This window comes from Pinus tabuliformis, chromosome 2_1, assembly GCF_031772625.1.
Source record: "Pinus tabuliformis cultivar Carrire ecotype Pingquan chromosome 2_1, CPIR1, whole genome shotgun sequence".
Lineage (NCBI taxonomy): Eukaryota > Viridiplantae > Streptophyta > Pinopsida > Pinales > Pinaceae > Pinus > Pinus tabuliformis.
Window position 1 is genome coordinate 607627109 of NC_142299.1, and position 24752 is coordinate 607651860.

Below are 24752 nucleotides of genomic sequence, written 5' to 3' on the forward strand. Positions count from 1 at the left end.
ATTGACATTGAAATTTCAAAATTTATCACCAAAAAATTGTTCTTTTGAATCTTTTCCGTGTAACCATGACACTATGACAGCTATGTGAGAGAGCTCAAGGCTACTACTAAAACTGAAAATTCAAAATACGTACTAGGATAAATGCTAGACTTAGCTATTTTGGTGAAACTTGGGACAAATTTTGTCACACACAGGCTTTAAAATAACTATGTAGCTTAGGTTCATTTGCAAGAATGCCTATCAATGAATCAGGCTGTGGTTGTACAAACCCTTCCTCCTACACAGCCAAGGAGTGTTAGCATTTTTGCCTCCTGCTCTAATTTCAAGACAGCTTCTCTCCTTATTGAAATTGCTCATTCTGGCTGGAGCTTGAGCTTGTAACTTTGCTTTGAATGTTTAGTCTCTCCCATATAAAAACACAATTTTTTTCAGAGGAGATTCTTCTCAACCTGATAGTGGTCTAGAATTTTCTTGATGTCTAATCATCCACCTGCCCCATGCATGGTGTGCTCTGTGGTAAAGCAATCCCAAAAACAGTGGCAACCTTACCCTTCCACAAAACACGCTTATCAGTCTTTGTTTCCCAATAAAATGCACAACAACCATCTGATGGCTTGAGGGATAGTTTGTCTTTGAGTGCGAAGCTCTGCCTGAATATTAATTATCTAAACATAAAACATCTTCACAGTTTTTAGAGATTACTTGGTGTACAAGTCTGTAGAGACCATATATGATTTAGGCATATTTTCCTAGTTTTAATCTTAACATGATGTTATCAGAATGCTGTGAGAAATTGGCAGATTTTGATACTTAATTTAGCCATTGTCCAAAATAGCCCTTCACCATTTAACAATATCAGCTGATTACAGCTTATAGTTGGTCTCAAACCTACTTTCTATTTGACCGAAAATGTTTGAACCTGTATGTGTGCATTTACAGTTTATAATTTGATGGTTATTTGGCTCGGGAATGAATGTTTCATTCCAAATTGATTTACAAGAATTCTTAAAAAACAAGACTTGTAAAAAACTTAAAAAATCGGGTGCGGGTACCCGTGCAACATAGGTTTTGATGGTAAGGACCGTGGAAGAATGTTTCATTCCAAATTGATTTACAAGAATTGATTTAGGGTTTTCTAGGTTTTGTTATAAGTTTTCCCTTTGTTATAAGTTATTTTTTAAATTTCAATAAAAAAAATTATTTGAAAATTAAATTTTTAATATAGTTTTTTAATGAAGAACCCAAAGAACCCAACCTGAAGAACCCGAAGAACCCAAGCACCCGAAGAACCCAAGAACCCGTTAAAGGAAAAGAACCCATTTTTTTTTTTTGAAGAACCCGGTTCTTCTGGGTTTGTCTGGGAAGAACCCGTACCCGAATCCGGTACTTGGGTGCGGGAACCCGGGACGGGTTCGAGAACCCCACCCCGGGTGCGGGTACCGTGCAACACAACCGAAAACTCTCTTCATAATATCATCATTGTAAGGAGCTATAGGGGCTATTAGTCTCATGATGTTACTGAGACAAGATGCAACTGGAAGTCTAACCGCTTCACAAGGTTCCTCCAAGAACTTGTGTTGTATGAGAGCAAGCATAACTGGTTTTAGAGCCCAAATGAGTTCCTTCCCTTCTAACTAGCTCACTTTGGAGAGGAGTGCATCTAGTTCATCTAATTTGAAAAGGATTTTCCATGTGACCTTCATGTGTTTCAAATTTGTTCCAAGTGCAAGGATTTGGTGTCCAATTTCCTGCCCCTTCTGCACATCTCTTGGTTGCTCCTTCTGAAGAATGGCATATACCCTTCTTGAGAAAGGTTTGTTGTTTTGTTTGGGTTTTTGGTCTAGATTGCAGTCCACTAATGTACTGTTGTGATGACTTAAGAGGTGCTTCAAATACTCCATTATTCAGTAGTAACAAGACATCAACATACAAGACACCTATAACAATAATGCCCTTAATCACCAAATACAAACCCTCTCAACAACAATCAGTGGAATCAACAACAAATCTTTGATTGCAATCAGATTAGCACAGTAATATGAACAAATGATCCCCGGTCACAACACCCTCACAAATCTACAACCCTCTAATAACATTTAGTTTGACAATAATAAACAACAACTGTTCTGTCTCAAAATGCTACCAGACTCTGCTCATTCAAGCACTGACTCAATGCATCAATAATACAACCATATAAATAACAGGTTATATGTCACCTACAACAAGACATCAACATGATTAACACTGATACATGCCAATGGTTACTACAATAATAACACTTCTCTGACTATTAGTCTTTAGTTTTCAGTGTATAATGACAATTATGCATTTTGTACTCATCTTTGGCAATGCATCATTACATAGGACTGCCGTATATGTCAGCTATTACACAGTGCTAGCAGCTCTATTTCCAAAGCATGACACATTAATTAGACTCCTAGTTATTGGACAATAGACTTCAGGAAAACAGTGACAATAATCTCAAAACTGAGCAAAGAGGAAAGAAAGAACTCATCTTCTTTTAACAGTGATTTGGCACTCCTGATACAACGTCACAGTGCCTTGATCTGTTGAGATGACTCGGCTAATAAGGATGGACAGTTATACTCCTTTGCTCGTATTCAACCACATCACTGGAAACAATAATTTTTATACATAGATAGCCAATGCACTCTTCTAGTCGCATTCCTAGGTCACACGCCTTAAATGCACAGGTTCTCCAAGAATCAGAACGAGTTTGACCCAACAGGAATATTTCGATGGGTTTTGACGTGGCAGAAGAAATTTGATGGAGCCCACAATTCGCTCGAATGCAAGCACTTCTTTTTTTGGAACAAATGACTTCACTGCTCCACTCAGTCAACAGGCTTGTTAGAGATGCTCCCTCTGATCGTCGTTGAATGTAGACTCGATCGATTGTAAACCCCCCTCAGTTTCTACGTGTAAGGAACAGAGTTCATCGTCCCTGATTTGGGTTCTTGTGATCTTGCCTTCAGGGAAATGGATCGAGGAACATATCTTGGCCTCTTGCTGTCACAAATTTTCCACTTGGTGGCTTAGAATTTCGTCCCTTGAATTTGACTCAGTCAGCAGCTGGCACGAGCCCTATGTCTCCATTGTTGTTCGCTTACAGTCAATCACGTGGGCCTTGAGATTGATTTCCTGGCTCCAACATTCGACAATTCGGCACTTTAATTGGTCAATTGGCAGTGTGATGATTCCTCCAAATCATCGACCCACATACGTTGTCAGTTCGTCCTTCGATGCATCCTGAATAATTCATGATAGCTACAATCGGCCTTTTCCACTATTGGATCAATTTCCACTCTTGTGTTAGCTCCACGAAAAAGGGTGATTCAAGCTTGGGCACAATGGATTGATCTTGAATACAGAATCCTTAATTCACGAATTTCAGCCTTTAACATATAGATGGAATAACTTTGTCGGTGGAATCATCTGATTGCAAGACACACCCCCATGCTGTCAATTTGATTGGTTCATACTACCAAAATGCTTCATATCTATATAGATCAGTTCTTATTGGGTCCTCGTTGACAACTACTATGACCAACTCGATCGCTCTCCTAGAACCTTTGCAGTCCACGTAGTGGTTACACAACTTAGTGATTGTTCCTGCAACTAATCGACTCCACGATTTGTGAGCAACTTTGAACATTGTTACAACTCATATCTCCTTTGTGTATGTAATTAGACTGGGCACCCTCGTCCCTATGTGCATAATCAACCACCATGCATGTAATTTGATTCCATATATCCACTCAGGCTGGGGTGCAACGATTCTTCAGTAATCAACTGATCTGGTTTTGCAATGATGATGCTCATGCTCCAATTGCAATTTAGTCACCCAATTGACTTTGACCTAGGGTAATGTCCCTCAGTTTGATATGTCCGTTGCATTATAAGTTGCAATTCTTTTACTTGACAATCTGTTTGGCTCACACGAATAAGCTTTTGGCTCGATGTGCTCATGCAATAAGCTAGCCCCCCAACGATCAGCACAACTGCCTTTGAGATAACGATGGGCCCTGATAGGGTATTGAGGTCAAGTCATTGGATTTCGCTCCTATTCAGACAACTTCAACTCAACCTTTAAATAAAATGCTAACTTGTATCACTCTGATAGATATGCTTCTTTTCGGCAGCACAAATCTTTGTTCTGCAATAAAATTACGACCCCGGAAAATAAAATTTGGCACCCTCCAAAATAAACCCTTGAAGAATTTGCAATTAAAACCCTCAAGCTAGGCCAAGATCAAGGATCTGATACCACTGTAATGTCCCAAATGGATAAAATTTGGAACAAACCCTTCAAATCAAATTATCAAGCACTTAACAGTAAATTGCCATGAAAAACCCAAACACCAAAAATTTGATTGAAGCCACAAACTCACAAATTGCATAAAAATCTCATTAAAGGTCACAACATTAGTAACAATGAGAAATGCAGCAACCAAAATCCATCTTTATTATATATAGATATGTGCCAATACAATAGCTGGGAATGAATTTTCGGTCTCCAAACAGAAATAGAAAAACAACCACTACATCTGTGGATTCTGAATGAATCTACCAAGTGGAGATTGGTGCTCGCTGAATCTCTCTAAATCACCTGAGGGTTTTCATCTTAGGCTATGAATGGAGTAGAGAACCGTGTTCTCAACCTCTCATAGAAGTAACAATACACAATCCAAGAGATCTCCAAATGAGCTTCTCGTCCTCTTTTATAGATCTCATGGTAGATCTCCAAGCCTCTAGAAACAACTTATTTTATTATTTCATTATTATTCTAGAAGCTCCATTGAATTTATCAAGTGACCTTTTAATTTTATTTTATTTCACTTAAGTCACTTTTGGTCATTTTTCTCCAATTAATTATTTTTCCTTAATTAAATGACTAATTAAAATCATTTTTAACTAAGGAAAATGGCAAATCGCCCACCATACTCCCTTTGGCCATTGAAAGTCTCTTCTCAACATCACATCTTGTAGATCTTCTCATTTTGGTTCCAATGAGCTATTACATTGAGGTGTTCCATCAATTAATCTCCCTGGATTGCCACCTCGAGCACGATTAATTAAGTTATGCCCACCTATTTTTGAAAGTTGTCGGAATGCGACAAAACAAAAGGAAAACTGTGCAGATGATGGAATAAGCCAAGTGAATGCCATCAAATCCCATAAAAACTCCTCAAAACTCCATTGGGACCTTGGATGACATAAACTGCTCCATTGACCTGGCCATCCCCTACCCTGGAAATCCACCCTGGCTGTACTACGAAGAAGAATAAAAATGGGGACATGACATTTTAGTATAGAGCATGATGGTGTGTGTAAGGGACGTGTGCATGTTAAGTAGGGCAAGGCAACATTTCGTAGTAGTGAGACTAGGTCCAAAGGTGTGTTTGATTTGGTGCATTTTGACATTTGTGGTCTTATGTCAGTGGAGTCTATCTCAAGGAGCAGTTATTTGTGACATTCATAAATGACTATTCCACGAGGACATGGATTTACTTCCTAAAGTCCAAGGATGAAGTCTTCAGTTGTTTTCCAAAGCTCGAAGCTGTTGTGGAGAGATACACTGAGAAGAAGACCAGGGTCCCGAGATTAGACAATGAGGGCGTGTATAGCTCTAACAAGTTTAAGGATTTCTGCAAGGAAGTAGGAATTAATGAAGAGTTGACAGTGCCCTACAATGAATGGAGTGACAAAGAGGAATGTGAGTTTCTTGAGGCACACTTTTTGTGGTCAAGAGAGTTTTATGTGGCATCATGCTTCTGTGATATTTGAACTATTTTTTGTACCATACTTCTATGGAATCCAAACTACTAGTGACATTACATCTCTATGGAATCTGAGTTACCTTTATACTACATCTCTATGACAAACTTATGGACAAACATATGGCATTTTGTGAATAGATCTTTGGAGGGTTGACTTGGCACTTGGAAATTAGTCTACTGGTTAGTTTGTCTATGACTTGGATTTCTCTCTTTGAAAAAGATTCTATAAGGAAAGGATTGTTGGGTTTTCCCATTGTGGGTTTCGCCCTGGCCTCTAGCCTAACTTTTGGTGTCTATTGTCTTTTTGTGCACTATGATCTTTTTCTTTCTCGCATAATTGAATGTATAATTTCTTGATGACATAATTGAATGAAGTAAATGATAAAATGAAACATCTAAATAAGTGACAAGTAATTATCATGATCAGGAATTCAACATTACATTAATAGAGCAAATGAAGTAAAAGAGTGTTTCAACGAATTAATAAACCCTAGGGATAAGTTCTTTTTGCTTTCCTTATCCATCACACGATAAAAACCAAAAGAAAATTCCCTAGGCTATAAGGAGTGATTTGACTTTGGTTGAAAGCATCAAGGGAATGTTTTTTAATGTCTTGGGAGCACCTCATGAGTACATTGGGAGTTTCCTAGGAGAACTTTCGCAGCATCATGGGAATGTTGCTTACAAATTGCTTCCAATAAAGGCAAGGAACACTCTGTTACCACTCCGTGTCAACGACCCTATAATAGTACATATTTTCACAGAGGAATTCCACCATGCTCGAGCATTCAGATTATCTCAGATTAATCATTATCAGTCGCTAGTTTGTCAGAGTTGTAAACCCATGCTGCAAAGGTTTTAATTTAAATGATGCTAGTAAGACCATATGTATATAACAACATAGGTAAGCCTACCGTTTTGGTGACGATTTTCACCCTAGGAGGTTTTTTGTCTCACTGATTCATTTGTGTTTCTAAACATGGATGATCGACAAAGTTTTTTCCTCTAGCCTCACCCCAAAGCTAGGGTGGAATTTGTCGTCAAGATCTTAGGTGAGTCCTAGTGTTCTTAGTCGAGTCTTTTGTAAAAGTGATTTGGGAATAATTTAAGCTAATTGGCTAAATTATTTTATTACAAGTCACTTGGTCTACTAGATCATATTATGTCACAAAATTGGGTAAATTATTAAGGGTCTATGTCTAAAGGTGTTTTCCACCTTTGAGGGTTAACATTATAATATCTCGATGTAAAAATATTTTGGTGTATGGTCCCTCATATTTAGACACCATGGCTTAAATATTTAAGGGTGGAAAAATTATTAATACCCTTTAGTATCAATTAATTAATTTTTTTGGCCAAAATAAATTAAAATCCTAAGCCAGAAAAATAATTAATATTAATTTTTGGTTTTTTGGCGAAAAGGTGGTTAAATAATTAGCTGGAAATTTGTTAGAAAATAAAAATGAGAGAAATAAATTCTCTCCAAAGTGATAAATATTAAAAAATGGAATGTGCACTTTCCAAGAAGGGAATCTTCATAAATCAAGCAAGGAAATATTCAAGAAACTATTTTTGGCCTAGAAAAAAGGAATTAATTCCCAGAAAAATCAAATTTTTAATGAAAATCGAATTTATGGTCCAAGTTGGTTAAGAGAATGGGAATTTTTCGAGGAGAAAAAGTCAGAAAAAATATTTTTTGGGCCAAGAAAAATGTCATCATCAAAGAGTTCGTTTTTTTTTTCTCAAGAAATCAACTGTGGAGATTATTTTGACATGGATCAAGCATTTAATCAGCCAAGATCAAGTCAAATTTGTGCACCTTCATGGAACTAGCCATTATTCACTTGGAAGAGTCTCTAGAGCTCTCATTTTTCTATATAAGGAAGCATATGCTCCTCATTGTAACATCTCTTGATGTTGTGCTCTGGCTTTTTGGTCTTGAAGCTCTCTCTATTTTGAAATAATAATACACAAGTCTTTGGGGTGAAATATTGTGGCTCTTCTCTTATGGATATGGTAATGAATTCTTGAGCTTAATTTTCTACTGGTGATTATATTTGCTACTTCATTTGCTTACATAGAATTATTAGTGTATAACTATCTTACATTGGTAATTAGATTTGGAAAATATTTTAGGATTGGACATGGCTAGTGTGATTTTTTTATAGTTGCTAGAATTTCCTTCCATTATATTTTTCATGTCTCATTTGAAGCTAACAAAATCTTTCTGAGTTGTGTAGAAAACATTTAATTGAATCATAACTCAAGCGTGAGGGGATGCTTTTGTTTAAGTTAACCAACTCTTGAGTGATGAAGTAGGAGGATCCACTCTATTTTACTTGAAGGATTTATCTGACGATTTTTGTTGCAGGGTTTCTAGACCTTAGCTAGAGGAAAATTTTATTTATCTCAAATCTCTTTAAATTATTGTGCTTAATAGAACAAATTTTCTATTTAGAGTTGTTATTAGCTAATCATGGAACCAAGTTGTACTCATATTCCATTGATCTAGCTGTTGTAAATTTGTAAATAAATTCTTGTGCATAGTTTTATTTATTTTGTATATATTTTTCATTCATTTTGTATATATATATATATATATATATATATATATCTCGGATGGTTTTTTGTTGCAGGGTTTCTAGACGTTAGCTAGAGGAAAATTTTATTTATCTCAAATCTCTTTAAATTATTGTGCTTAATAGAACAAATTTTCTATTTACAGTTGTTATTAGCTAATCATGGAACAAAGTTGTACTCATATCCCGTTGATCTAGCTGTTGTAAATTTGTAAATAAATTCTTGTGCATAGTTTTATTTATTTGTATAATTTTTTTCATTCATTTTGTGTGTGTGTATATATATATATATATATTTGTTTGCATTTTTTTCTCACATTTGTGTTTGCAGATTTGAAGGCTTGAGTGAGGATTTCTCAAATGAGCTCTTTGCAGGTGGATCAAGAGGAAGATTGAATTTTTAATTTCCAAACCCTCTTTTCCTTGCACGGCTGGAGTCTTATTAGAGTTTTCATTAATTTTTGGAAGTCATTAACCTTGGAAAGCTTATTCTAGCCTTTTGCATTACAAGATTTAATTTTGTGTGGCTCAAATAATTTTGCTTGGGGCCACAGGCCAGTTTTTCATAGTTCAATTTCTTTGAAGGCCATAATTTTTTTTTTTTTTAAAGAAGGCTGCAAGCCTTTTGGGCTTCTTTCTTGCTTTTGATTTATTATCTAACCCTTGTCATTTTTTAAAAAATCTAATATTTGTTTTAGCAAGGGTTTCATCAAATTCTTGGTTTAAAAGAATATTGTTTTTGGAAAAGCAAATTAATTTTATAAAAGAGAATTGATTAAGCTTGGGATTTTAGGATTTAAAATTTTTCCATCCACAAAGTTTATTCCGCTTAATCCCTAGCATATACTTTTCCTTGATTTTAGACTTTAAATTATTTTTTGCAGTGGGGGAAAGTTGTTTTTTGGGAGAAAGTCTATTGTTAAAATTGTAAAATTATTATAAAGTTTTTCTCTCATAGGTATCTTGGGGAAGGATATTAAAATTCTATTTGAAAATCCTTAAGATTATTAAAGCCCTCTCATTTCTCAGAAAGGGGGTTTTATTTGTAACTTTAATAAAATCATTTTTTTTAGGGGAGCTTGGGATTATTTCCCATGGTATCTTGTCTCCTCTTCTAGGAGGAGTCTTGAGTTATGCTAACTTCCTAACTCTTTAATTTTCTTGCATTTGTTAGAGTAGCTCACTAACCATTTAGATCTAGTTTCATTGTTAATCTAACTGGCATCTAGCTATTGTTTCTAACTTGCATTGCCTAAGCACTTCACTTGATTATCATCTATTGATCTAAATAGCTTTGGTTTATATTGAAATAGCATTTATTTGGCTAATAGATCTAAGTTCTATTGAAGTTGCTTATATCTCTCATCATTTAAATAACTTCTTGTGCTTTGTTTCACAAAAGAGCAAATTTCTAATTAAGAGCACTTGTGTTATTTCTCTAATTGACATTCTCCTTAAATGCTTTGTTTCATTGAGTAACTTTACATGCTTCATTGATCTTGTGATTTTGGGCTTAAAGTACTTTTCATCATAAGCGGATTAGCATTTCTCTCTTTGAAGCATATTATTTTAATTGCATCTCATTAAAGCATTGCACTAACATTTGCATTTCATTTGCATATTAGATCTAATCTTTGCATCTCACATAGATTACTCTTGCATTCATTCATCTAACTTTCCCTTTCAATTGGTTATTTGTAATTAGAATTGTGGGCTAACTATTTCCTTGCAAGCTTTTCCTTATATTCTTGTACTCAATTTAATGTATGTCTTTTGATTGTCATATCATAAATTAAGCATCTTTACTTCAAGTACAAGCTTTCTTTCTTGCAAGTTTTACCTTAAGTCTTATTGCTCATAATTTTAATTGCTTATAATCTCTTGGTTTCTTGTACTAGCGCTGGTCTTGCAACATTACTTATCTTATAGCTTGAAATATCCTTGTGCAAGTGTTATAATCTGTCTTGAGCATTGTTTATAAGGCACTAGTCTATCATCTATTTATCTCATTAAGTGTCTTATTGAATTAACTAAATCTATCTTTAATAACCACATTGCTCATTAATCACACTTGCAAATTAATTATAATCAAGTTCATAAGATAACTAAGTGTATCTCCTAGAACTTGTTGGTTCCCAACAAGTTTCCCCTCATCCTTCACCTCTCACCTTTAGGGACTACCCCCCTTAGCTTGCCTAGGAGATAGCTAGAATGGAGTGGGTAGAGATCAGAGTGACAACCCCTGCCCTGAACGTTGTTTCCCTTGGTGTACACTCCGGGCGACAACAAGTGCAATAACCCTAATGATGTGATTCCAAAAACTTTCTTGGGCAAGAGAAACTAGGAAGCACTCTTTTGATGGAGCTTTGAGGGCACTCTCGCGTAGAGGACCATTTGGGAGCAAAGTGGGGCAGTGGGGGGTTTCTTCAACATAATGTAGTTGTAATGTCCCCTATGGATTAATTTCCGAACAGACGAAGTAGCCTATCAATCCTTGTAGGCTATAGTCTTTGATAAAGGGGATAACCCCAATTACCCAATGTTTGGGCCATGTGGGGTATGTTTTGGGGCAACCAAGGCAAAAAACCCGAAGTTGGGGGTTGTGATGAACCCCTCCCAATTTATTGAGGTGAAACCCTCACAAGGAAATCCTTAAATACAAGAGAGTTAGAATCATTTTGATCATCGATTTGGACTTGATATGTCCGTTTTCTTGAGCTGAGGCTCTGAGGGTTTAAGACCCCTTCTTTTGATTAACTTCGGTGGAGGTGATCCCACCCTATCTAATCATCTGTCCAGTTTTGGTGGAGCTGATTCCACCCTACCTAGACACTCTTTTCTTTGTTCTGGCATAGGTCATTGAAGCAATTAAGAATTGAAGATTTTACTCTGTTTTGACACAGCATACTCTTAGAAGCAAATTCGGGTCTGGTCTGAAGGCAATTTTTTATGGTTCCTCTATGAAGTGAGGGTCAACTGAAGACATCCTATCACCTCTAGAAGTTTTGTTCCAGAGGGTCTTGCTGTGACACCTTGTGGTTTAATATACTCTGTTCAAGTATAGCGAGGGTAACTTCTGATGATCGTTGACCTTGAAGATTTGTAGAGTTCCAGAGGACCGCCCCAAGGAACTGCGGTGATTCCAGGTATGATTTCTGTAGCGAAGACTCTCTTTGGAAATGTCCAGTCTGACAATACATTGAATTATAAGTCAGCAAGATAACAATCATGGTCTCAAGGATCCCTTAGGATTTGGACAGAATGGAATCATCTCAAACAGTGGTCTGGATTTTAGTCTGGATAGAAGCATCGGTTGTGGTGAGAATCTCACCACAACCACCACAACCGATTCTTCTATCCAGACTAAAATCCACCATGACTCTGGGCACAGAAGATTGTATCTTGATCTCACCTTGAGATCAAGATAGCATCTTCTGTGCCCAGAGTTTCCTCTGACGGGATAGAAGAATTATTCACTGCTAAGATTATATTCTGTGATGCCCTACGCATACGTGCACCAATAAAAGGAACTTTGGTCACTCCATAAGTAATTACAATTAGCGTAAGGGTTTCTTTTCTCTATCATAGTTGTAACAAAATAAATAAACAATAGTTAGATATTAGTCTTAAGCTAGTTACAAGAATTGGATTTCTGAATTTTGGCAATTGCACCGAACATATATTGGGGTTTTGTGTGGAGAATCATTCTACTGTTTTGTGGGAAGTCAACCCTAAACCCTGTGGTTTTTCTGAAGGATTATATCACTGCCAGTAACATAGAACACGTGTTATACCGTGCATCATTGAATCTACTGTCCAATAGATTATTGAAGTTTGGTTGTGAAATTATACTGATGTGAGGATCCTTATATTATACATTAAATAGACAGATGTCCGCATAAATAAATAAACATGTCCTATTGTTGAATTATTGGAAAAACCCTAGACAAACATAAACCCTAGGGCAAACAAATTTACCCTAGCACAGTACAGTGGTATCAAAGTTGGCTCTCATGCCAGCCCGGAAGGTGTTTTAAAGATGGAACAACTGAAAGCAGTTTTTGGGAAAGGGTATGTAGAGTTTTGGCAGAAGTTGGAATAGAGGACAAAAGAGTAGCAAGTGAAAACTATTGAAAGATCACAAGAGTTGAACATAACAGCTCTTGCAAAATTAGAAGAGTTAGACAAAAGAGCTGCAACATCTAAGGAAAAGGAAGAGGCTGAAAACCACAACCAATCTAAGAAAAGTGGAGGCAGTGTTCCATTGGGAAATGAAAGCAATGGGGGTGAGCTTACTATAGGAAGCCAAAATATTGTTGATGTAGAAGTGAAGATCGATGGCCAGGAAGGGTCTGCAAACAAATTACAAGGTAATCCTAATCCATCAACAAAATATTCCCCAGAATTTCGTAAGGCAGTGCCTAATGTTGAAGAGGAATCATATACTCAGAAGGATCAAGCACTTGTTGGTAAGGGTAAAGTTATTGAAAATCAAATGCAAGGGCTAAAGGAATTATGAAAGACTTCCAGAGTTGGCACAGATAGAACAGCTAGTGATGACCCGAACTATGAAATATCTTCTGTAAATAATTCTGTAAAGAAACAAGGAGGATCATTAAGAGAAGACCATGATTTCCCAAAAAGAGCAACTAAGCTTAAGCCTGAGATGTTGGACAATAGAAATCATAATAGTATTTGTACACAGGCACCAAATGTTAAGTAGGATAGTAAGAAGAAAAAAAGAGTTGTCAAAAAGTTGACTGAATTTAAGAACCTTTTTCAATGTGATGAAGATGAGGGTGCCATCATTTCTCTAGGGAAAGACGAGAAGGCTTTCAGACTTCCAGTTAAAATTTCTAATATAGATCTAAACAAAAGTGAAGTTGAGGTTGAAGATAATGTTCCTGGTGAAGGGGGTGTCCAACAACAAACGGAACTGCTGAAAGCAAATGATGCATCTGGATTCTGAAGTATTAAAGTCCTTAGGTAATGGTGAGATGCAAACTATAAGATCTCTTCCAGTTAAAATGTAACAGTCTCAAATGAAAGTGTTGAACGCAGAGATGCCTTGCAGGATATGCAGGTATACCTTACATCCCATGAAAGGGGGAGTGTTGCTTCTCCGTGTATAAATGAGGGTGATAAATACAGGGCAACCATAGATAATAGTGTGCAACATAGCATTGTTTTAAAGAAGAAAAGAAAACACCTCAAAAAGTGTGATTTGGGTCCATATGGGCCCAGTAAGAAATTTGTGGATAAACAATTTGCAGGAGTTGTCCAGGAGAGATCAAGCAAACAAAGAAGCATTATAATCATTACACCAGCTTTGAATGGATCGTTCTGTAACAGTTTACAACTTTATGAGCCAGAAGGAAAAGAGGACGTGGAACATGACATATGCACATTCTTGAGAGATTGGAGAGCCCACCTCTTAGTGGAGTATTCCAAAAATAATTTTTCCTGTGAATTGTTGGACGTTCTCATCCATGATGATAGGTATAAGGTAGAAGATGAGATCATCTTCTATGAGGAATAGTTATAAACTGTCCTTGAATCTACACTCATGGAAAAGCTCCCTGGGACCACACCCAAGTTCCAACAAACCAGCTGAAGTCACACAGGAGTCTTACCCTCAAGAAAGGGATTGGACAAACATGGAGCAGAACAGTCTAAATATTGATGACGAAGGCCACAAGGAAAAGCAGATTGCAACAACAAATTTTCCTGAAGTTTATGGCAGCCTGATTAAAGAAGGGAATGCAAGACATGTTACTTGTCAGAAGCTTCATAAAATGCATGGAAAGAGTTTGGTAGCAAAAGCTGCTAAATCACAGGACCATAAAACTGATCCCTCAAATTCTCCAAAAGGACCTCATGCATTTGAGCTAGGTACCAAATTATGTTATGAACTCTTCACTGCACTGAATACTTACAATGTTACTATAGTCCTTTGTGCTGCAAAATGTGGCGGGATAACAGAAGTTAGAAAAAGGGGAGAGCTGGAAGTGTTTTAAATTTTTCAGTTTACTTCAAAGTGGGAAAGATGTTATGACTGTACTGCAAGCTGCCAAATCACTCCTATCATGTTCAGGTAATTGCAAATTTGCATGGAGCTGTGTTGTTGTTGATCCCTCACAGGTTGATGGGCCTTTCACTCAGACAAGAAAGAGGTTGTTAAAAGGCCAACCATGCATAGAAGACAACACTTTAAAAGATGAAAAGTGTTGATTTGGGGTAGCATCAGATGTGCTCTAGCCATGAAAATTGGTGGAGAGGTTAAAGCACAGGAGATCTCCAAGACCCAGAAATGGTTTGGATAGATTGTACCCGGTTTGGGAGATATTAAAATAATTAATATTTTTAATGGAGTTCCTAAGTCTAAACTTAGGAAAAATAAAATATTAATGGGTATTAACATAAAACTGGGTTAGAAGGTTCCAATAGTCATGGATCAAGCCAGATCTAATCTCAGCTATTGATTAGAGATTTAATCTCGGCCGTTGAAGGACCAACGAGAAAAGTATAAGAAGAGGCTTGAGGGTCAGTTATAAAACACACCAGAGTGATCATTTATTCATTTTGCTAGAGCGGGGTTGCTAAGCAAAGTTGAATCAGTGATGAGCAGTGAGGGGCAGTGAGTACGAGGCAGAGAGGCAGAGACAATTCTGAGAGAGCAGTGCAGAAGCAGAGAGAGCGAGAGCAACAACTAGTCTAGGCTACGCAGAGCCCAATAGAGACAACGCAGAGGCCAGAGGGATTGCGTCATCCACACAGAGGCTGCTTGAGTGACGCAAAGGGTCCTAGAGGCTGCACAGTGCCTCAGAGGGCTGACACAAAGGGTCAGAGGGTTGACGCAGGTTAGCAGGAGGCTGACGCAGAGGCCAGAAGGGTCAGAGCTAGGCTTCAATTGTGCCAGAGAGGGTTTCATGGGATAGATTTTCTGAATACTTGTTTTTGAATATAGAGGTATTGCTGCTGTGTATTTTTCGCTGTCGGGTGAGTCGGTTAGGCACCCAGTTGTACTCAGAAAGACTACATAATAATATAACCCTTTGAATAACTGCACCGGTTTTCCCACATTGGGTTTTTCCAGGGACATTTTTCCAAAAATAACAGTGTCGCTTGTGGGCTTTTTTTCTTTCAGTTGATGATCTGTAGATGTTGTGAATATATTGTGTTTATTTCGGTATTTAAATGTATTAAATAACTTTTTCGAATTTAAACAAGTAGAAGAAATAAAACAACAAATTACAGATTAATTTTCTAACAGATAGACTTGGAAAATTCAACATGGAATTAGAGTGTGGTTGCAGATCAGAAGAAAACTGAAGGCATTAGCTTAGCAGAGCATTTGCATCAGATTCATCTCTCCCGAGTGACAAAGTTGATCCTTGCAGAAAGTGACAGAGGAAGGAATGACACAGAGGGATTGTGTGATCAATTTGGGCCAGAGAGAGGCAACGCAGAGGCTGAGGAGCGCAGAAACAGGTTCATGCAGAGGCCAGGTGGGTTGACGCAGTTGGTTGAGAGAGCTGTTTTGCTGGTGTCGAGATTGCATAGAGCCAAGAGGCTCAATCCTTTAGTTGCTGGGGCATAGGACGCTGTGCGTAGTTTGTGGAGCGAAGCTGGTGGGGTATTGTGCTTAGAATAGTACCTAACAGGGCAAGACCAAGGTAGAGGGAGTTGCTGTCGAGGTGGATTTGTAGCCAAGGAATATGGATCAGTGTTGCAGTTGCACAAATGATCTGAGAGGAGCAACTTGACAGATTGGCAGAAGGATTTCCAGGAGGGAAATTAGAACTTAGAGGGAGTCCAGAAGAGAACTTCCAGACGGGAAGTAGAGAGACTCAGCAGGAGTCGAAACGAGAACTTCCAGGCGAGAAGTAGAGAGACTTGGAGGAGTCGACAAAAGAGCAGCGAGATGGCCGTGAATGGGCTGAGAGATCAGGATAGGTTGGACGGAGCATCCAACTTTGTGGTCTGGAAGGCCAGGATTTTGTCCATTCTAGACAGACATCGTATCAAGGGCTTTGCCTTGAGTGTGATGGCTATCCCAGTTGACGCGGTAGCTAATGAAAGGTACAAGGAGGCAATGGCTAAGGCAAAGTGCATCATCCTTGATGGGGTCAAGGATCATGTGGTACCACATATTGCCGAGAAGGAAATGACAAAGGAGATGTGGTACACTTTGAAGACATTGTACCAGCATACTTCCATGTAGAGGAAGATTCTCCTGGAGAATCAGCTAAGTTCATACCAGATGCAGAAGGGAGAGCAAATAGATGTTTTCCTCGGTCGGTTGAAGGAGATTCGTGATCAACTAACTTCTATAGGGGCCACGCCAGATGAGGAGTTGATGGTCAAGACCGCAGTTAACGCAGTCTCTGAGGATTGGGAGACATTTGTCCAGAGCGTACTGGGCAGGACGAGTCTTTCGGTTTGGGAAGAATTGTGGGTGGCTCTTCGTCAAGAAGAGGTCAGACGGCTAACCAAGGCGGGGAGTAGCGGCAAAGGGGTCAGGGTCAAGAAGGAAGAGCAAGAGGATGCAGCTCTAGCATTTACAGGAAAGAAGGAAAAAAGGAAGAAGGACCTCTCTAAGGTGAAGTGCTTCCATTATGGGGAATTGGGTCACTATGCGAACCAGTGTTCGAGGAGGAAGAGTAAGGGAGAGGCTTCTGACTCGAAGGTAGCGCCAGCAAGGGCGGAGAAAGAAGTCGAGGAGGATGACGATTGTGCCATGAGTTCTCATGTGCCACTTGAGAAGAAGTGGGGAGACATCGAGCTGTAGTCAGGAGGGCTACAGGCGATGAGGGGAAGGGTTCTTGAGGTACCCAACCTCTTGGATTATACCTTGCTATGGGAACCTCGAAGAGAGAGTAGTAGAACTGGCGGTTGTAGAGAGATACGAATGCGGATGAAGCGACAGAGAGTGCTACAGTGCAGGAGTCCCAGAGCAGTGTGAGGCTAGCAAGCTGCAACAATGCGACAGGCATGGGAGTGTTGCACCAATGCAGGATGGCACAAAGGGGTGTGCAATGGTGCGAGATGCAGGGAGTTGTTGCAGCAGCGTAGAGGTCAGTAGCGGGAGCACTTGTTAGCGGCAGAAGGAGCTTCAACATTTGGAGTGTTTCTAGCCTGACATGGATGTCAAAAGTTGTGTGGATTGGTTACTTACTTCTCAGTAACTGAGTTGCAGTGCAGTAACACGATGCAACATGATGAGAGGGGGAGTATTGCACCAGTGCAGGATGGCTCAGAGAGGTGTGCAATGGTGCGAGATGCAGGGAGCTGTTGCAACAACATAGAGGTCTGTAGAGGGAGCACTTGTTAGCGGCAGAGGGAGCTTCAACATCTGGAATGTTTCTAGCCTGACATGGATGTCAAAAGTTGTGTGGATTAGTTACTTCTCAGTAACTGAGCTGCAGTGCAATAGCATGATGCAACATGATGAGAGGGTGATGCAGTGTTGGGAGAATGGACCAGCAACAATATAGATGCAGAGGGAGCTGTCGTACGGATGCATTAGTGGCAGCGGCAAAGCCATGGGCAACAGTATAGGATGCAACAATGCAGAGGATGTTGGGCGGGGGGGCCTAGCATTAGCATAGGGACCGATGCTGGATAATCATAGTGATGCTCAGTGAGGAGTATTACTAGAGCACAGTCCTCGCTAAGAGGGAGTGTTGATTTGGGGTAGCATCAGATGTGCTCTAGCCATGAAAATTGGTGGAGAGGCTAAAGCACATGAGATCTCCAAGGCCCAGAAATGGTTTGGACAAATTGTACCCAGTTTGGGAGGTATTAAAATAATTAATATTTTTAATGGAGTTCCTAAGTCTAAACTCAGGAAAAATAAAATATTAATGGGTATTTATATAAAACTCGGTTAGAAGGTTCCAAAAGTCATGGATTAAGGCAAATCTAATCTTAGCTGTTGATTAGAGATTTAACCTCGACCGTTGAAGGACCAACGAGAAAAGTATAAGAAGAGGCGTGAGGGTCAATTGGAAAACACACCTGAGTGATTAGTCATTCATTTTGCTAGAGCGGGGTTGCTAAACAAAGTTGAATTAGTGATTAGCAGTGAGGGGCAGTGAGTACGAGGCAGAGAGGTAGAGACAATACTGAGAGACCAGAGCAGAAGAAGAGAGAGCGAGAGCAGCAGCCAGTCCAGGCTATGCAGAGCCCAACAGAGATAGTGCAAAGGCCAGAGGGACTGCATCATCCACGTAGAGGCTGCTAGAGTGACGCAGAGGGTCCCAGAGGTTGTGCAGTGCCTCAGAGGGCTGATGCAGAGGGTCAGAGGGCTGACGTAGGTCAGCAGGAGGATGACGCAGAGGCCAGAAGGGCTAGCGCTGAGCTTTAGTTGTGCCAGAGAGGGTTTCGTGGGACAGGTTTTCTGAATACCTGTTTCTGGATATAGAGGTATTGCTGCTGTGTATTTTTCTCTATTAGGTGAGCTGGTTAGGCACCCAGTTGTACTCAGAAAGACTGCATAATAATATAACCCTTTGAATAGCTGCACCGGTTTTCCCGCATTGGGTTTTTCCGGGGACATTTGTCCAAAAATAACGGTGTCACTTGTGTGCTTGTTTTCTTTTAGTTGATGACCTGTAGATGTTGTGTCTATATTGTGTTTATTTCGGTATTTAAATGTATTAAATAACTTGTTCGAATTTAAACAAGTAGAAGAAATAAACCAGCAGAAATACTTAGAAAATTCAACAAAAAGGGGTCGAAATGAAGTGAAGAAAACAGAAAAATATGAACAAGTTGAGTTTATTGTAAGCCTACCGCCACCAATGGGGGAATCAACTTCCTACAACCTTTTGCTAAAGTTATTGATGGATGTTACTATGATGAGAGGAGAAACTTCGGCTGACATAGAGCTTACCTCAACAGTAACAAACAACTGTACTTTTCGCCCATAACTCACCTATGATTCAGAGGGTATAAGCAACAATTTTTTCATGATGACATCATCAACCAGCAGTATGATTCTTGGGTTGTAGGAAGAAAAGGGGGTGCTGATATGACAACAGTAAGGGCAGAAGGAAGTCATTTATTCTTAAAATTTGAAGTGGAAATTCTGCAACACACATACATGCCGTTGCTTGAGGACAGGGAATGTCAGGAAGGGGGGGTTGTAATGTCCCCTATGGATTAATTGCCCAAGGGACGAAGTAACCTATCAATCCCCGTAGGCTATAATCTTTGATAAAGGGGAAAACCCCAAATACCCATTGTCTAGGCCACATGGGGTAAGTTTTGGGGTAGCCGGGGCAAAAGGCCGAAAGTTGGGGGTTGCCATGAGCCCATCTCAATTAGTTAAGGAGAAACCCCCACAAGGAAATCTATAAATACAAGAGAGTTAGAATCATTTTGATTATCAATTTGGATTTGATATCTTTGTTTCTTGAGCTGAGACTCTGAGGGTTTGAGAACCCTTCTCTTGATTATATTTGGTGGAGGTGGTCCCACCCTATCTAATCATCTGTCTAGTTTCGGTGGAGCTGTCCCCACCCTACCTAGACACTCTTTTCTTTGTTCTGGCACAAGTCATTGAAGCAGTTAACAATTGAATATTTTACTATGTTCTGGCACAGCATACTCTTAGAATCAAAATTGGGTTTGTTGAGAAGGTGATTTCTATGAAGCAAGGGTGAACTGACGACATCCTATCACCACCCAAAGTTCTGTTCCAAGGGGCCTTACTGTGACACCCTGTGGTTTAATAGATGCTGTTCAAGTATAGCGAGGGTAACTTCTGATGTTTGTTGGTCCTGGAGATTCATAAAGTTGCGGACGACTATCTTGAGGCACTGCTGATGATTCTAGGTGGGATTTCTGCAGCAAATTCTCCCTTTGGAAATATCTGGTCTGACAAAGTACCAAATTCTAAGACAGCAAGATAACAATTGTGGCTGCAAAGATCCCATGGGATTCGGATGGAACGGAAGTATCTCAAACAGCGCTACCCATATCGTGGCTGCGCTGGGTCAAGTTTAGTCTGGACGGAGGTATCGGTTGTGGCAAGATCAAGATAGCATCTTCTGTGCCAAGAGTTTCCTGTGACAGGATAGAAGAATTATTCACGGCTAAGGCTATATTCTGTGATCCCCTACCCATGTGCAAAGAATAAAAGGAATGTTGGTCACTCCATAAATAATTACAATCAGTGCAAGGGTTTCTTTTCTCTATCACAGTTGTAACAGAATAAATAAACAGTAGTTAGATATCAAGTCTTAAGCTAGTTACAAGAATTGGATTTCTGAATTTTGGTAATTGCACCCAACGTATACTGGGATTTTATGTGGGGAGTCATTCTACTGTTTTGTAGGTAGTCAGCCCTAAATCCTGTGGTTTTCCTGAAGGATTATATCACTGTCAGTAATATAGAACAAGTAATATACTGTACATCATTGAATCTACTGCCCAATAGATTTTTGAAATTTGGCTGAGAAATTATACTGCTGTGAGGATCTGTATACTATGCATTAAATAGATGTATGCCTGCTATGAATAAATACATATGCCCTGCTGTTGAATTATTGGAATAACCTTAGACAAACATAAACCCTAGGGCAAAATAAATTACTGTAGGACACTACAGTAGCTATAGTGGCGGTTTAGAGTGTTGTTACCTCTAAAATCTGCACTTAAAAAGATAAACGCAATCGCTAAGTACAAACCCTAGGAAATGTTGAGGACATCGCCCACTATCATCTCAATGGTTGTCCTCCTCACTTTAAGATAACATCCTCCTGCTTTAGGGGACATCCCTTGTTTGTCCATTGATGCAGATTTTTAAAATCAGATAAGTGAAGTGGATTGTTTTAGTGCTTTACAGTATAATTGGCAGAGTTGATGAGGACAAGTGCCTTATACTTTGGGCTATGGAGTTGGGACATCAAGACGACAAATATGCCTCTAATGTAATGGGGAAAATTACTGAGTCTATCAGTGATTAACTCAACCAATTATGTCGATCAATCAATCAATGTGCAAACTGAATGAAATGCTCAGAAAGATACAAGTTCACCTCAAAATAATATCAACCAATGTATTGGACAGTCATCAATGCAGAAGAGAATGGTGGAATAACCTCCAAAGATGAATGAACAGCCATCAAGTTTCTTCATTAACAGATCTGATTAATCAAGGTATGAGGGGATTGATAGATCAAAACATCCTTGGCCAAAAATGGGTGAAATGTCTCTAAATAATAGGAGTACATTGGCAGATTAACAATGACAGACTTTCACACATTAACATTAATCCACTTTGCAAGTGAGAGCTCTCTCCCTTTTAGAGAGTTCAATCTAAACCACTTTACAATAAAAGTGTTATGAGAAACTCCAATCAACACTTCATAAAATATTATCAGGTTCCCTTAGAGTCTTTCCCTAGCAAGGCATTCCTTGTCAGTTTTAGTTTCTTTATGGAAGAGTTCAAGATTTCCCCTATATATATCCTTCCACTTTTTGCTCTAGTGTTTGTAAATATTTTTCTGTAAATATAAGATGCATTTTTCCAAAAAAAATACTAAAAATATTTTCACAATATCAAGCTCGTAAAATTTTCTTAGCATTTTGCTTGGATAATTTTCCTTTCAACATGAGAATTTGTAAAAGTTAGAATTATAGAAACAGGTATTATTGTTTTTCAGAAATAGGATACATTGTTTTCAGCTAAAGTTAATTTAATCATGCAAAATTGTAAGGCTTAGAAACCATGCTATTGTTTGAGGGAAGCAATATGACATGTGCTTTTGAATAGATATCCTAACAAAATTCATAACATCTCATTTTCAGAATATTTTATTTTCTGTGTTGTCCTGTGCTAAATCTTTTTGTGTAGTATTTGCAGTAACTCTGATCTTTCTGAATCTCCTTCATTATCAACATTCTGCCGGGCCCAAGATATATGCTTGTTATTGCCTGTACTTATCTCTTTTAGGACTCTGGTTGATTTCTCTGAGAGCTTGTGGCTCCCAATAGTTTATTTATTGAGAATGAATTGATTAGTTTTTCGTTGGTATTTCTTACTCTTCAAAATTTGGTAGTGATTGCTTGCTTCATGATTTGCAAATTCGTTGCATTGATACTTGCATTTGATGTAGGTTAATATGAAAGAAAGAATTTGAGTATATTTTGGTATTGATATTTAATCATTAATTGAGAAACAACCTTCTCAACCTGTTTCCTTTTATGCATAGATGAGTATTCACTGGGAATTTCTTTCTGTTTGTCATTTCTAGAATTGTCATAACTTGAGGGGTCGGAAAGCAGGGTCGTCACTACACCTTGATGTTCACATTGAGGTACATTTTTGTCCGTTTTGCTTGCAGAAATCATACGTAACTTGTAGCATAGGTTTATTTTAAGGAAAGTAAGGTGTAGCATGCAGAAAATAAATTCTTTAATCTTGTTGTCTGTGGAAAGTTTTTCGTTTTGTGCTTAACCAGGGATGCTGTTTTGGGGTTTTCAGTGGTTGATTGCTTGTAAGAGTATTAACTTATTAGATATCTATATTTGTTTCTTCGTTGTATTTTTTAAATTAATACACTGGCTGTTATTGTTGTAACACTAGCTAGTATTGGTTTAACATCTAGATGCCAAATTTGAAAGAAAATGTGTATTTTTACTCCCTTGGATTTTCTGCTCTTACAGTAACAATCAAAATGTGTGGTGTGTTGTTCATCATGCCATGGGAAAGAGTGAAAACTAAAAGGTTAAAACTGTGCCTTCTTTATCTTATGACAATTGTGATTACCACTGGCATTTAGTTCTAATCTGGTTTCAAATTGATGTTAATAAGTGCAACATAGAGTGGGAACTGCTCAGTCTCAAAAAATTTCGAATCAATCTTCTACAATTCACTGAGTCAAGCAAATGGACGTAGTTGATGTACAGCCAAGATATAACATATCATTATCATGGGAATAAATTTCTTTTTGTTGGGTGGGAGCATGGATGAAACTGTAAAGCCTGACGTAGCTTGTGTGAACCAGACTTTAAATTTTCATTTCTACTTTGTATGAGCTGGATAACCTGTATGTTATTAAGGATGCTAACTGACAGGTTGTCTCTCTCACTCTTGTTCTGCTAGAGTACTTATTTTCTTGTCTGACAGCTGTCCCTTTTGCTAACTTTTTAATATCTCTTGTTGTCAACAGTGATTGATTATGATGGAGTTAGCTCGTATCTCACCTTTATATTTACCTCGTTGTGTATTAGTGGACCCCTTCTTTTATCCTTCTTGTTTGTTGTACCAATGTACTCATCCCTTGTTTTAGTATCTGTTTAATCCTTTGCACTGTTTACTTCCGTATTCCTTTTGTCATTCAGGAGTAGGCTTGGCACTCCCACATTACTATCATGGCTTGTTAAACTTTCTAGTCCCGTTGACATCCTTTGGTCAGTTGTGGACATCAGTAAAACTGTTTTGTCTTAGCTAGTTTGGTGTTATATATTGACTGAGTGGTTCCTTTGGTGGTCAATAATGCCATTAAGTGTATACAATTAGTGTGTCATTAATTAGGCTACAATGGTTGTTAGGGTTACGTAATGTAGCCCTAGCACCTGTAAGTTAGGATCTCACCTCAACTATGGTTGCCCAAGTGTACATGAGCTTTATGGATTATTTAGGTACAAGGTGCACACCAATCACATGTATCAATCTTATCATTTGTGTTGTATGTTATGATGACATATATTCTACAAGGTATCAAAGGCTCGGTGACACTTGTGATTTCATAGTTGACCAAGAAGATTGGCTTCCTCTTGTGTAGGATCATCATGTTGCTGGTATGAGTTGAAGCTAATGCTTATCTAGCATGATTTGACATGTCTAGTAATCTAACCATCTTTTAAAAGAGATTTTGTACATGTCCGTGGATATTCTCAATAAATTTTTAGAATATTTTTCTGCCTGCTGGAAAAGGTGATTCTATATGAAGCTTTTAAAGTTCTACAATCTGGTTGGACTGAAGAGTTGGCTAAAATATTGATCTGGCTGATAATTTTTTCGAGGCCTTGATCCCCATTGATTTAGTGTGACATGGCATAGTAACTTCAATTGCTGTGATGTGGTCTGGGATGTGAGCAAATGAAAAGTATTTCACGTGAATTTGGAGAAAATTTGTGTCATTTAAACTATATGTGGAGAACGATTCTTTGTGAAGGTTTTTTGTGTATTTACTTGTCTTATGAGCACGGTGGCCTCCTTTTGCATGGTGTTTCATGCATAACTGTTCTTTGGTCACTTATATTGTCTTGTTCAAGTTCATAGTGATGGGTTTTCTGTATGCATTTTGCTTTTTATGAACAATTTTATTGTGTTCTCGAGCAGAACTTCCATCAAACGT

The 24752-nt window shown here is 38.4% G+C and overlaps 1 protein-coding gene across 3 annotated transcripts in view; it reads left to right on the forward strand.

The window, feature by feature from the left end:
* The window catches only part of LOC149201967 (metal tolerance protein 2-like), a 479526-nt gene that overhangs the window by 283147 nt on the left and 171627 nt on the right, over positions 1-24752 (forward strand). For 2 of the 3 annotated variants that reach the window (XM_089403042.1, XM_089403044.1), the window contains one exon: positions 22644-22706. The exons of the other annotated variant lie outside the window; for it this stretch is intronic. In XM_089403042.1, coding sequence (XP_089259168.1) covers positions 22644-22706 — 63 coding nt within the window. The remainder of the gene's footprint in view (positions 1-22643; positions 22707-24752) is intronic. 3 annotated transcript variants of the gene reach the window in all.